General features: G+C 47.1%; 1 protein-coding gene across 1 annotated transcript in view; it reads left to right on the forward strand.

Moving 5' to 3' along the window:
• The first annotated feature begins 1,712 nt into the window (after positions 1–1,712).
• The window catches only part of FLVCR2 (feline leukemia virus subgroup C cellular receptor family, member 2), a 70,758-nt gene continuing 57,521 nt past the window's right edge, over positions 1,713–14,949 (forward strand). Inside the window, exon 1 of the mRNA XM_011981564.1 lies at positions 1,713–2,780. Within this exon, the coding sequence (XP_011836954.1) occupies positions 2,130–2,780 (651 nt within the window). The 5' untranslated portion in view covers positions 1,713–2,129. The remainder of the gene's footprint in view (positions 2,781–14,949) is intronic.

The following is a 14,949-nucleotide window of genomic DNA, read 5'->3' on the forward strand; positions in this document are numbered from 1 at the left end:
GTGGAGCTTGAGACATGCAGATGTTCAGGTCAGTGGAGCTTGAGACATGCAGATGTTCAGGTCAGTGGAGCTTGAGACATGCAGATGTTCAGGTCCACCCTCGGAGATCTCTATCGGGGGTGTTGCCCGAACACTTGGAATATTAAGAGTTTCTTCATATGATTCTAATGTGCAGACAAAATGCAGAGCCACCTCCCAGAGCTTCAAGTTATTCATTTTCTGGTCTGAAGTTTAACAAAGGAAAAAAAAAAAAAAAAAAAGGAAGCAGTGATGCCCAGTAGCCCTCAAAATTCAATGTGCAAACAAATGAATCTCCTGGGCGTCTTGTTAAAATGCAGCTTTCAATTCAGTGGGTCTAGGTTGGGCCTGGCATCCTTCTTGGTTCTTTTGTTGTTGTTGTTTTGTTTTTTAAGACCTTAACACTGGAGGGGATTCTGCCCTTCTAAAAAGCTCCCACAGGGTGCCCACACTGCTATCCATAGACCGTGCCTGAATAGCTAGGCTACAGCTTGAATGATTATAGACTTGAATGAGAATTATGGCTCTTCTTACCAGCTGGGACCTTCAGGAAGAAGTTATTTTACTTCTTGGAGTCTCGGTTTTCTTATCTATAAAATGCAGGCCAGCAATAGCAACTTTATCACAGAATTCTTGTGATGCATAAATGAGATAGTGCATTCAATTTGTTTAGCACTGTACAACAAATGTTAGCTTTTTGCTAGGATAGCCAGCACTCACGGAATGCTTACTATGTGGCAGGAATTTTCTAAGTGTGTTCATGTATTAACTCATTCAAGTCTCAAAACAACACGGTGAGGTAGGTACTATTATTTCATCATTCCCATTTACAGATGAAGAAACTGAAGCACAGAGAGGTGGAGTTCCTTGATCCACAGTGACACCTCGTTGTAGCTAAGCTGCTGTTTGAACTCAGGGAGAATTTGGGCTCCTTACCAGGATCCCTCGCCAAGAATAGGATCAGTGCAGCGAGTCGAGGGTTTGCCCTTTGAAATGGGCTGGGACCGGCAGGTGGCAGACTAGCGCTGCTTGAGGTCAAAGACCGCTTCCAAGACCAAGCCCGGAGCCAGCTCTGCGCTAAGCGTTCCATCACACAACCGCAGACAGCTTCTTCAAACTCCCCTTTCCCTCCCCGCCACCCTAGGGTCTTCGCCCAGAATCTATCAGGAAATAATAGCCCCACATAACAGGTTCAAATGTAACCTCCCCAGGACAAAACCACGTCCGCAGGGAAAGAAGCGAGTAAAGCGAGTTTTCTGCAACTCCCCTTTAACCCAGAAGCGCAACCAGCCCGGGAATCTACAAATCTTTCTTTAGTTCAGCAAGGAGCTGGGAGCCTAAGCCAAGGGGAAGAAAGTTAGGGAATCTCTCTAGAATTCCCCAGGACACTTAGGTGGCCCCCGGCTTTGGTGCACGCGCGCAGGGCATGCGGACAGGCACTGGGGACGCTCTATTTTGCGGATTACCTCGGAAAGGCAGATATTCTTGCAGGGTCCACTGACAGCGGGTGGCAAATGAATTTGAGGGACAGTGCAAGGGGTGGGGGTTAACCGGGCGGTTTCCATGGCGCCCGGGGCGTGGGGGAGGAATGCATCCCGCAAGCTGTGGCGAAACAACTGCGCTGCCCGGCGGACCGGGCTCGAGAAGGCAAGAGACACCGGGTGGGGGGGTGGAGTTGTGGGGGTGGAGGAAACCAGCCAGGACGGGGGCGGGGCGGTCACGTGTGCCCGACGGGGCGAGGCCCCAAGCTGGCCCCGGAGAGGACTCTGCGGGCGAAGTGGCTGCGCAAGGAGAGAACTTTTCCTGCACAAGGAACGCCTTGTGGGGAGACCCAAGGCAGGAGCGGTCCGGAGCCGGCTGCAGCGTGTGCGGCCGGCCTTGGGACAACGATCGCCGCGGGTGGGAACAGACAGCCCCAAGCAAAAGTGGGAGGAGGAGCTTGGGGGTGAGCACAGGAAGCCCCACTTGAGGCTTTTACGCAGCCTTGAGTCTCTGTTTCTTCTGGAATAGGCAAGTGTCCTTTCAACTCTAAGAGACCAGCGGAAGCCACTATCCCTTAAGACTGCCGGAGTCCTCACCACTTCTCCAGGATTCCAGAGGAGACTGTGGTCATGGTGAATGAAGGTCCCAACCAGGAAGAGCGCGATGACACCCCTGCGCCGGAGTCCGCACTCCAAGCGGACCCCAGCGTCTCGGTCCATCCCAGCGTCTCCATCAACCCCAGCGTCTCTGTCCACCCCAGCAGTTCGGCCCACCCCAGTGCCTTAGCCCAACCCAGTGGCTTGGCTCACCCCAGTAGCTCGGGCCCTGAGGACCTCAGCGTGATCAAGGTGAGCAGGCGCCGTTGGGCCGTGGTCCTGGTGTTTAGCTGCTACTCCATGTGCAACGCCTTTCAGTGGATCCAGTACGGCTCCATCAATAACATCTTCATGCACTTCTACGGCGTCAGTGCCTTTGCCATCGACTGGCTGTCCATGTGCTACATGCTGACCTACATCCCTCTTCTCCTGCCGGTGGCTTGGCTGCTGGAGAAGTTCGGCCTCCGCACCATTGCCCTCACCGGCTCGGCTCTCAACTGCCTGGGGGCCTGGGTGAAGCTGGGCAGCCTGAAGCCACACCTCTTTCCAGTCACTGTGGTGGGCCAGGTCATCTGCTCCGTGGCCCAGGTTTTCATCCTGGGCATGCCCTCCCGCATCGCTTCTGTCTGGTTTGGGGCTAATGAGGTTTCAACAGCCTGCTCGGTGGCTGTCTTTGGCAATCAGGTAGGTAGAAGAGTTTGTGAATGTTCCCAGGGGTGTGTGTTAGATTGCACCTAACTATTGGGTATGGGAGGCTGTAATTTGCTGATTGTCCAACAGTGTTTGTGACTCTGGGTGACAGTGACTGGGTGTGACAGGCAGTGATTGTGATGCTGTAAGAGAGGCGGGAAACAAAAGCAGGGGGACCTGCTCTTTCAGCTTTTCATCACAGTTGCTCTTGCCCCAGCCGAAAGCATGCTTCTAGAACATACTATACCTTTGCTGTGTCATTCCTGAACCTGTGTCAGCCCACCAACTTAGACCTGTAACTTCAGGAATGCTCTTCGCTCTCTGGCAGCAGCCCCTGGGCATCAGACTATTCTGGTGTCATCAGAACTTGGCAGTGTTTTCAGTTGGACCAACCAGCTTTCCTAGAGTGCAGTATCTCCTCTACTGCATAGAATTGCAAAGCCATGCCTGGTGGTGTTTGGCACTGTTTTTACCTTGTTTTATACACAGCTGAAGCCAGGACAGTGGGAACAGTGCTTTGTGCCAAACTCCTTGCCGGGGATTTGGAGCCAAGTCCAGCAGGATGGAGTAGAAATCTCACTCTGAATTTCCAAGGCCTAGAAAGGGTAGTTCATGTCTTAATCTTTTTCTCTTTCCTTCTTATTGGAAGGAGAAGCTCACATTCTTTGCATCTCAATGTGGTTATGATCCAGAAAGCTGGGCAGGTTGTAAACCTGAATGCCGTCTCTAAATACTCGAAACAAATATTTATGGGAATATTTAAAGCAAACGTCTTTCAGCCAGACCACTGCCTCCCAGTCTCACATCTTCCAAGCACGTACAGTCCTGGCTGTGTATTTAACAAAGGATTGGTAATCCTGTCTCTCACGTCCCTGTGAAGAGACCACTGAACAGGCTTTGTGTGAGCAACCAGGCTGTTTATTTCACCTGGGTGCAGGCAGGCTGAGTCTGAAAAAGGAGTCAGCAAAGGGTGGTGGATTACCATTAGTTCTTACAGGTCTTGGGATAGGCAGTGGAGTTAGGAGCAATGTTTTGTGGACAGGGAGTGGATCTCACAAAGTACATTCTCAAGGTTGGGAAGAATTACAAAGAACCTTCTTAAGGGTGGGGGAGATTACAAAGTACATTGATCAGTTAGGGTGGGGCAGAAACAAATTACAATAGCGGAATGTCATCAGTTAAGGCTATTTTCACTTTTGTGGATCTTCAGTTGCTTTAGGCGATCTGGATGTACATATGCAGGTCACAGGGGATATGATGGCTTAGCTTGGGCTCAGAGGCCTGACATTCCTGTCTTCTTATATTAATAAGAAAAGCAAAACAAAATAGTGAAGTGTTGGAGCAGCGAAAAATTTCGGGGGTGGTATGGAGAGATAATGGGTGATGTTTCTCAGGGCTGCTTCGAGTGGGATTAGGGGTGGCATGGGAACCTACAGTGGGAGAGATTCAACTGAAGAAAGGTTTTGGGGTAAAGGGTGATATTGTGGGGTTGTTAGAAGAAACATTGGTTGTATAGAATGATTGGTAATGGCCTGGATATGGTTTTGTATGAATTGAGAAACTAAATGGAAGACACAAGGTCCAAATAAGAGAAGGAGAAAAACAGGTATTAAAGGACTAAGAATTGGGAAGACCTAGGACATCTAATTAGAGAGTGTCCAAGAGGGTCCAAGGGGGGTTAGCATAATTACTTGTTTGTTTGGCGAGTTTTGGGGCTTTATTCAAGACAGAGTCCTCTTTAAGTTTGAGGCTGAGCTTGGTGAGGTGTGTTTTTAAAAGACCATTAGTGCGTTCTACCTTTCCTGAAGATTGAGGGGTATGAACGTTTCACTGAATACCAACAGCCTGAGAAACTGCTTGGGTGATTCGACTAGTAAAGGTCAGTCCATTATCAGACATTCCTGTCTTCTTATATTAATAAGAAAAGCAAAACAAAATAGTGAAGTGTTGGAGCAGTGAAAAATTTTGGGGGGTGGTATGAAGAGACTGTATAGAGGTGGGAAGGCCAAACCTAGGAATTATGTCTGACAGAAGGGAATAAATAACTTCAGTGGCCTTCTCAGACCCTGTGGGAAAGGCCTCTACCCATCTAGTGAAAGTGTCTACCCAGACCAAGAGGTATTTTAGTTTCCTGACTCAGGGCATGTGACTAAAGTAAATTTGCCAGTCCTGGGTGGGGGCAAATCCCCAAGCTTGATGTGTAGGGAAGGGTGGGGGCCTGAACAATCCCTGAGGAGTAGTAGCATAGCAGATGGAACACTGAGAAGTGATTTCCTTGAGGATAGATTTCCACAATGGAAAGGAAATGAGAGGTTCTAAGAGGCGGGAATGTACATGGAAGAGGTTATGCAAATGACGATAGAATAGAATGGGCCTGTGAGACTGGAAGGAGATATTTTCCTTGGTCCAAGAACCATTTGCCTTGTGTGGGAAGAGATTGATAGGTGGAAGTTTCAGTGTGAGAGTAGGTGGAGTGACCCCTGAGAAGGAGAAAAACTGGCTGTGCATGACAGAAATTGGAATGCTAGCTGCTTCTTTAGCTACCTTATAAGCATAAGTGTTGCCCTGAGCCATGAGATCTGACGCCTTTTGGTGGCCCTTGCAGTGTATGACTCCAGCTTCCTTTGGAAGCAAAGCAGCCTTGATAAGAGTTTTTATTAAAGAGGCATTAATGATGGAGGGCCCTTGCGTAGTGAGGAAACCTCTTTCAGCCTATATAACGGCATGATATGGAAGGCATATTTAGAGTCAGTATAAATATTGATGCATAGTCCTTTTGCAAGAGTGAGGGCCTGAGTTGAGGCAATGAGTTCGGCTTGCTGAGAGGTAGTGGAGGAGAGCAGGAGGTATATGTGTCAGGTGTGAGGAAGAAAATAGATTTTGGAAGTTATGAGAACTGTAGAGAGTGAGTTGAGCATAGTTTGTGATTTTGAGGGCCTCTAAAAGTATTATGGTGGTGGCAGTGGCCTCCGCACAGAGACACGATGGCCAGCCTAAAACAGTAAGGTCAAGTTGTTTGGACAAAAAGGCTACAGGGCGCGATCCTGCTCTTCTGTAAGAATTTTGACCGCACAGCCCTGTACTTTGGCTGTGTGTAATGAAAAGGGTTGGGATAAGTTAGGGAGAGCTAGTGTGGGGGCAGCTTCTAGGGCTGTTTTTAAGGAACGGAAAGAGCAGTGGTGAAAGGATTTAGGATCTATGGGGTCAGATAGATTTGCTTTTGTGAGTTTATATAACGGTTTAATCAGGGTGGTAACTAGGTATCCAAAGGCAGAAGTACAAAACCATGCCTAGGAAGGAAAGAAGTTGTTGTTTTGTAGAAGGTGTTGGGGTTTGGGAGATTAGCCAGACACGATCAGCAGGAAGAGCACGTTGTTTTCATGAAGAATTATGCCGAGATAGGTAACGGATGAGGAAGAAATTTGGGCTTGACTGAAGTAATGGGGGCTGTCTCTGAAGCCTTGCGGCAGTACAGACCAGGTAAGTTACTGAGGCTGATGGGTGTCAGGGTCAGTCCAAGTGAAAGCGAAGACAGGTTGGGATGAAGGGTGCAAAGGATTAGTAAAGGAAGCATGTTTGAGATCCAGAACAGAATAATGGGTTATGGAGGGGTTGTGGAGGGAGGCAGTGAGGATAGGAGAGTCTATGGCTTTGGCACCACAGAGTGGATAGCCCAGACAATTTGGTTGATAAGGTGCAGATCCTGAACAAACCTGTAAGGCTTGTCCAGTTTTTGGACAGGTAAAATGGGGAAATTTTAAGGAGAGTTTATAGACTTTAAAAGGCCATGCTGGTACAAGCGAGTGATAACAGGCTTTAATCCTTTTAAAGCATGCTGTGGGATGGGATACTGGCATTGAGCGGGGTAAAAGTGATTAGGTTTTAATGGGATAGTAATGGGCGTGTGATTGGTTGCCAGGGAGAGAGTAGAGGAATCCCATACTTGTGGGTTAAGGTGGAGGGATCCGAGAGGAGGACACGAAGGAGGCTTTGAACTGGGTAAAAGGGCGGGAATGAGGTGTGGCTGTAGCCTAGGAATAGTCAGGGAAGCAGATAATTTAGTTAAAATGCCTTGACCTAATAAGGGAGCTGGGCAGGTGGGGATAACTAAAAAGGAGTGCATAAAAGAATGTTATCCAAGTTGGCACCAGAGTTGGGGAGTTTTAAGTGGTTTAGAAGCCTGGCCGTCAATACCCACAACAGTTACAAAGGCAAAGGACACAGGCCCTTGAAAAGAAGATAATGTGGAGTTGGTAGGCTTGGTATTGATTAAGAAGGGGACGGACTTACCCTCCACTGTAAGAGTTACCTGAAGCTCAGTGTCTGTGATGGTCCAGGGGGCTTCTGAGGCTATTGGGCAGCGTCAGTCTTCAGCTGCTAAGCCGAGTAAATCTGGGAAGGAGTCGGCCAAAGAACATTGGGTTTGGGCTCCAGGGGCTTTAGGAGCAGCGGCGATGTGAGTCAGTCTGACCTCCAGTGGGGGCCCGCACAGACAGGCCGTGGCTTAGGAGGAATCCAGGGCTGACAGCATTCTGAGGCCCAGTGGCCAGACTTCTGGCATTTGAAGCAAGGTCCATGAGGATGTTTTGAAGGAGCCCCTGGGAGCTGTGGCTTAGATGTTCTGAAGTTCTTGTATGCTGGAGATGTGGTTGTGGGTTGTCTTACAGCGGAGGCAAGTAGCTGTAACTCAGAAATGCGTTGCTGTCTGGCTACCTCCTCTCTATTATTGTATACCTTGAAGGCAAGGTTGATTAATTCCTGTTGTGGGGTTTGAGGACTAGATTCCAATTTTTGAAGCTTTTTTCTAATGTCAGGAGCTGACTGGCTGATAAAATGCATATTAAGAATAAGGCGGCCTTCTGGCCCCTCTGAGTCTAGGGCAGTAAAGTGTCTAAGGGTTGCTGCTAAGCGGGCCATGAATGGCGCTGGGTTTTTGTCTTTACCTTGGGTAGTTTCTTTAAGTTTGTCATAATTAACAGCTTTGTAAGCTGCGTTTTTAAGCCCTTCAACTAGGCAGGAAACCATGTAATCTCGCCTAGCTATACCTGGGGAATCTGCCTGATAGTTCCATTGGGGAACTGCTCTAATGCCCTCCTGGAGGTCTGGCTCATGTAGCCGGTGGTTATCAGTGTGAGACTGGGCTAGAGAAAAAACTCTTTGCCGTTCATCTGGGCAGAGGGTAGCAGTGAGGATTACATTTAAGTCACTCCAGGTTAAATTGTAGGACAGAGTTAGATATCGGAATTCCTGTATATGTTTAGTGGGGTCTGATGAGAAAGAGCCTAAATGCTGGCTGATTTGTGAGAGGTCTGATAGAGAAAAAGGCACATGGACCCTGACTATGCCTTTAGCTCCAGCCACCTCTCTAAGAGGAAATAGTTGGGCAGGTGGGGGAGGGCTAGTCGCGAAACAAAACTGTAAGCCAGACCAGGTGTGAGGAGCAGAGGTGATAGAAAGATTATAGGGTGGGGGAGCAGAGGCTGAGGAAGAATTGGGACCTGGCTCGGCCTGGTGAGAAGCAGCCTGGGAAGAAGGGGACAGGTCAGATGAGTCCGTAGAAAAGAAGGATTCAAATAACTCAGAGCTTGGGGTGGAGACTGAAGGAACAGACAGGAGAGAAAGAAGAAAGATTTGGGACGAGTCACATTACGAGCAGAGATTAGGGAGGGACCAATGTGTAAAAGAATGCCTGGACATCAGGCACCTCAGACCATTTGCCCATTTTTTAGACAAAAATTATCCAGATCTTGTAGGACAGACAAATCGAAAGTGCCATTCTCTGGTCACTTGGAACTACTGTCGAGTTTGTACTGGGGCCAAGCGGTGTTGCAGAAGAAAATCAGGCGCTTAAGTTTTAGGTCAGATGTGAGTTGAAGAGGTTTTAAGTTCTTGAGTACACAGGCTAAGGGAGAAGAAGGAGGAATGGAGGGTGGAAGGTTGCCCATAGTGAAGGAGGCAAGCTTAAAGAGAAGGGTAGAAACACGGAGAAGAGGGTGGGAGCAGCCCTGGGCTGCAATGTGGGTGAGCAGCCAAAGCAGGAGTCCCCGCAATTGACTTGCTACCAAGGGAATGTGGGTGAATGACCAAGGCAGGCGTCCCCGCGGAGATCAGACACCAATGAAGTGTGGGTGAATAATCAGGCAGGCATCCCCGCGTCCCCGCAATGATTAAACACCAAGGGAAGGCTGTCTTCCCGAGTCCGTGACCGGCGCCGGAGTTTTGGGTCCACGGATAAAATGTGTCTCCTTGGTCTCTACTAGAGAGGAAAAAGAACTAGAATTGGAAGGACAGGGAGATTGAAGGGTAGCCAGAGAGACTGGAGAAGAGAGTGAAAAGACCGCTTACCCGATTTGAAATTGGTGAGATGCTCCTTGGGCTGGTTGGTCTGAGGACCCGAGGTTGTAGGTGGATCTCTTCACGGAGTGAGGGTGAGGACAGGGAACTGGTCTCCTGAAGGAGTCCCTCTGACCTGGGTCTTTGGCACCAAATGTCTCACGCGTCCGTGTGAAGAGACCACCGAACAGGCTTTGTGTGAGCAGCAAGGCTGTTTATTTCACCTGGGTGCAGGCAGGCTGAGTCCGAAAAAGGAGCCAGCAAAGGGTGGTGGATTATCATTAGTTCTTATAGGATAGGCAGTGGAGTTAGGAGCAGTGGTTTGCGGACAGAGGGTGGATCTCACAAAGTACATTCTCAAGGTTGGGAAGAATTACAAAGAACCTTCTTAAGGGTGGGGGAGATTACAAAGTACATGGATCAGTTAGGGTGGGGCAGAAACAAATTACAATAGCGGAATGTCATCAGTTAAGGCTATTTTCACTTTTGTGGATCTTCAGTTGCTTCAGGCGATCTGGATGTATACCTGCAGGTCACAGGGGATATGATGGCTTAGCTTGGGCTCAGAGGCCTGACAAATCCCAGTTCTTCTCATTGGACTATTTTCTCCTAATTTCATTTAGAAAATGTAACCTTTCATTTGGAAATTTTTCATTTCAAACAGAAACTTTACAAAACTTCTCTAAAGGCAGATTTCCCTCTGTTCATCCTTACTACCGGGAAGGTAGTCACCTCACTTTGACCCTGACCACACAGATCACCATAACCCTTATACTCTGGTAATTCTGACCTCTTTCTTCAAATGCTTCTTACATACTCCACAGGAGCACTACCTTCTGCTTGCATAAAATCCAACATTCTTCCTTTCAACAAGCATTTATCTAGCTTTTGCAAGACTGTGCTAGGGCTGCAAAGATAATCCTTGCCTTCGAAGAGATACTATACCAGGTTTTAAAAAATTGTACCAGGAGCCAAGATTCAAATTATATTAAAAAACAAACAAACACACAACAACTAAGCAGATCATAGCATAGAGGATTTATTTTCAGTTCTGCTTGGGGTTTTTAGCATTTTCTTTACCTAATTGCTATGGGAAAGGGTGAAGAAGGTAGAGGAAGCTAATATCTATTAAACACCTACTATTATGCAAGGTACTTTTTCATCCATTATTTAACTTAATCCTTTCAACAACTCTGTGAGGTAGGTGAAATTGTCCCCATTGTTGCAGGAGAGGGAACTGAGATCCAGATAAATCTTGCAACTTTATCCAGAGTCCTATAGCTACTGAATAGTAAAAAAGAAATTTAAACCTAGTTCCACCTTCAAAGCCACTCGCAGTAGGTCAGTATTTCTTGTGGATCAAGCATATATGTAAAAAAAAAAAAAAAAAGAAAGAAAGAAAGAAAAGGCAGATTCTGAGGATTTAATTTTTCCCTGTGTCTTCAGGGTTATTGGTGATAGTTTCCAGCAGTTTTGTGTAGAGCATGAGGGCTTAGCACTTGCCTACTTTTTTGAAGTTGCTGCTAGAGGGCTGATACTGCCTCTTCTAACCTAGCACAGCCATTGTATTGTCAAGAAGGTGAGGGTGGAGTCTCTAGCAGGAAGAAACCAGCGAATCCAGAGCTGGGGTGAGAAAGGGAAGATGAGCCTGGAGAATACAACTGAGGCCCTTCCCTTTTCTTGGTATGCTCTGACCAGTTGCCCCCAGTTAGTAACAGCCTGGAAGTTTTAGCAACACTTGTAGCATTGTTTCACTGGAAAAGGAGCTGTGTGGGCTTTTAAGTGATATGCACACACTGTTATCGTGCAAGGGTCAAAAGAAAACCTTGTTTCCTTGGTGGTACTGGATGAGACAGATGTAAAACTAAAAAAGATATTCGAGGTCAGTCCTAACCCAGGTGAGAGTCCTATAGGATGGAGGTTGTGAGGGGACTTCGCCAGGACCTTTGGGTAGCTCATAGCACAGTGCAATCTAGAAATAGAATAGGAGAGAATCAGTTTACTTTTAGAAGTGAGTACAGCCACTTTACAGAACCAGTTCTATAGAACCACAGCTGTCTGTCTAAAATAGCACTGTCCGATAGAAATATGACACAGACCACAAATGCAAGTCACATGTAACTACGTTTTCTAGTAGCCACATTAAAGATGTAAATTTGTTTTAAGTAAAAAGAAAAGGTGAAATTGGTTTCAGTAAATGCCTTAATTTGTTTTATGCTGCTGTCACAGAATACCACAGACTGGGTAATTTGTAATGACCAGAAATTTATTTAGCTTACAGTTTGAGACGCTGGGCAGTCCAAGGCCAAGTGACCAGCATCTGGTGATGGCCTTCTTGCTGCGTCATAACATGGTGGATGGCATCTCATGTTTAAGAAAGTAAAACAGAGGGCCAAACTGACTTTTATGACAAACCCACCCTCATTCTAATGACACTGATCCATTCATGAAGGTAGAGCCTTCGTGACCTCTTGAAGGTTTCATGTCTCAGTAGCGTTACATTGGGAGTTAGGTTTCCAACACATGAACTTTTGCTGTTGTTATTGTTTTTGTTTTGAGATAGAGTCTCATTCTATCCACCCAGGCTGGAGTTCACAGACAGGATCTTGGCTCACTGCAACCTCTGCTTCCTGGATTTAAGCAATTCTGCCTCAGCCTCCAGAGTAGCTGGGATTACAGGCACCTGTCACCATGCCCAGATAATTTTTGTATTTTTAGGAGAGATAGGGTTTCACCATGTTGGCCAGGATGGTCTTGAACTCCTGACCTCAACTGATCCCCCTGCCTCGGCCTCCCAAAGTGCTTGGATTACAGGCGTAAGCCACTGCACCTGGCCCCCCAACACATGAACTTTAAGGGACACATTCAAACCGTAGTATTCTCTCCTTGGCCCCCAGAATTTTATGTCGTTCTCATGGACAAAACACATTCATTCTATCTAAATAGCCCTGAAAGTCTGAATTTGTTCCAGAATCAACTCAAATGCCCAAATTCTAGAGTCTCACCTAAATCACATATGAGGGAGACTCAAGGCACAGTTCATAATGAGACAAATTCCTCTCCACCTCTGCACCTGTGAAATTAACAAGAGCCAGTCGGGACAACATTTTTTTTAAAAAAAGAAGCTGTGCATGGTTGCACATGCCTGCAGTCTGAGCTACACGGGAGGCTGAGGTACAAGGATCGCTTGAGCCCAGGAGGTCAAGACTACGGTGAACCGTGTGAACATGCCACTGCACTCCAGCCTGGGTGACAGAGAGAGAGAGACCCTGTTTCAAAAACACCTCCCCAAAACTAACAAGTTATATGCTTCCAAAATACAATGGTGGGACAGGGATAGGATAAACATTCACACATACCAAAAAGGAGAAATAGGCAAGAAGAAAAGGGTAACTGGTCCCAAGTAAATCCAAAACACAACAGGGAAAACAACATTACGCCTTAAAGCTAGAGAATAGTCTTCTTTGACTTTATGTCAAAGAAGGGCACACTGAGGAAGAGACTGGGCCCCCAAGGCCTCAGGCAGCCCTGCCCTAACAGCTTTGCTGGACTCAGTCCACCCAGCAGCTCTCACAGTTGGAGTCTCATGCCTGCAACTCTCTCAGTCCAGTGTTGCACACTGGTAGCTCTACAGTTCTGGAGTCTTGGTGAGAGCCACATTTCCATGGCTCCACTAGGCATTACCCTTGTAGGGGCTCTCTGCAGTGGCTGTGCCCCTAAAACAAGTCTCTGCCTGAGCCCCCAAGCTGTTCATGACATTCTCTGAAATCTAGATGGAAGCCACCATGGCCCCATAGTTCTTGCATTATATGCGCCTGCAGATTAGCACCATGCGGATGCCGCCAAAGTTTATAGTTTATACTTTCTAGAGAAGTAGATCAAGCCACACCTGGGACCACATGAGCCATGGCTGGGGTAGCCAAGGAATGCTGTGCCAGAATGCAGAGAGCAGAGTTCCGAGGCAGCTCTGGATGGTGAATGCTGAGGTCCCATGGTGACTATTTGGAAACCTTGCTGTCTTAGTCGATTTTGTGTTGCCATAATAATGCCTGAGACTGAGTAATTAAGAAAAGAGATTTATTCAGCCCATGGTTCTGCAAAATGAAAAGTTCAAGGGCATGGCCCTGGCTTCTGGCAAGAGCTTCTGTGCTGTGTCCTAACATGCAGAGAAGGTCAAAGGGGAAGTAGATGCATGTGAAGAGTTATAACCTAGGGACATCCTAGCTTTATAACAACCCACTCTCTTAGGAACTAATCCATTCCCTTGAGAACAATCCAGTTTCATGAGAGTGACAACTCACTACTGTGAGGTCAGTACCAAGCCATTCATGAGAGATCTGCCCACATGACCCAAACACTTCCTACCAGACACTACCTCCCAACACTGCTCTATTGAGAATCAAATTTCAACATGACTTTTCATGGGTATAGACTCTAATCATATCCAAACCATAGTATTCTGCTGTTAACCTCCAAAACTCATGTCCTTTCACATATAAAATACAGTCATTCAATCTCAATAGTCCCAAGAGTCTTAACTTGTTGATATGGTTTGGGTCTGTGTCCCCACCAAATCTCATGTGAATTGCAGTCCCCAATATTGGAGGTGGGGCCTGGTGGGAGGTGATTGGCTCATGGGAGTAAAGTTCTCCTGAATGGTTTAGCACTGTCTCCTTGGCGCTACTCTCGTGATAGTGAGTTCTTATGAGATATGGTTGTTTAAAGAGTGCAGGACCTCCTCCCTCTGTCTCTCTCTTGCTCCTACTCTGTCCAGGTGATGTGTGTGCTTCCCCTTTGCCTTCTGCCATGATTGTAAGTTTCCTGAGGCCTCCCAGAACCCGAGCAGATGCCAGCATCATGCTTCCTATACAGCCTGCAGAACTGGGAGCAAATTAAACCTCTTTTCTTTATCAATTAGCCAGTCTCCAGTATTTCTTCATAACAATGTGAGAATGGACTAATATACTTGTTTCAGCATCAACTCAAAAGTCCAAAGTCCAAAATTACATCTGAAACTCAAGGCACATTCTTTCCAGGTATGAGCTTATAAACTCTAAAACAAGTTGTTTACTTCTAATATACAATGGTTGCACAGGCATTGGGTAAAATTACCATTCAAACATAGGGTCTTGCTCTTTCACCCAGGCTGGACTGCTGTGGTGAGTTCTTGGCTCACTGCAATTTCTGCCACCTGGGCACAAGTGATCCTCATACCTCAGCCTCCCAAGTAGCTGGGACCACAGGCCATGCCACCACACCCAACTAATTTTTGTCTTTTTTTGTAGAGAGAGAGTTTCGCCATGTTGCCCACAGTGGTCTCAAACTCCTGCACTCAAGTGATCCTACCACCTTGGCCTCTCAGAGTGCCTGGATTATAGGCATGAGCCACACCAAGCCCTGGCCAGCAGACTTGAAATCTTAAAACTCCAGAATAATCTCCTTTGGATTGATGTTTTGCATCCTGGGCACACTGGTGCCAGGAGTGGGTTCCCAATGCCTCAGGCATCCCTTTCCCCATGGCTTTGCTGGACATAGCCCAGATGACTGTGCTCACAGGTTGGAATCAAATGCCTGAAGCTTAGCCAGGCTGAGGTCACATGCCACCAGTGATTCTAGCATTTTGGGGTCCTTGCAGTGGCCCTGCCCTTGTAGCTCCACTAGGCATTGTCCTAGTGAAGACTCTTTGCAGAAGACTCCTGTGCTCTGGCCTCACATTTCTGCTTGGCGTTGCCTTAGTAGAGGCTGTCTGTGGTGGCTCTCCCCCATGGCAGGTTTCTATCTAGGCTCCCAGGCTTTCTTTTTTCTTTTCTTTTCTTTTTTTTTTTTTTTT

Source organism: Mandrillus leucophaeus, unplaced genomic scaffold, assembly GCF_000951045.1.
Source record: "Mandrillus leucophaeus isolate KB7577 unplaced genomic scaffold, Mleu.le_1.0 Scaffold228, whole genome shotgun sequence".
In the NCBI taxonomy this organism is placed as follows: Eukaryota; Metazoa; Chordata; class Mammalia; order Primates; family Cercopithecidae; genus Mandrillus; species Mandrillus leucophaeus.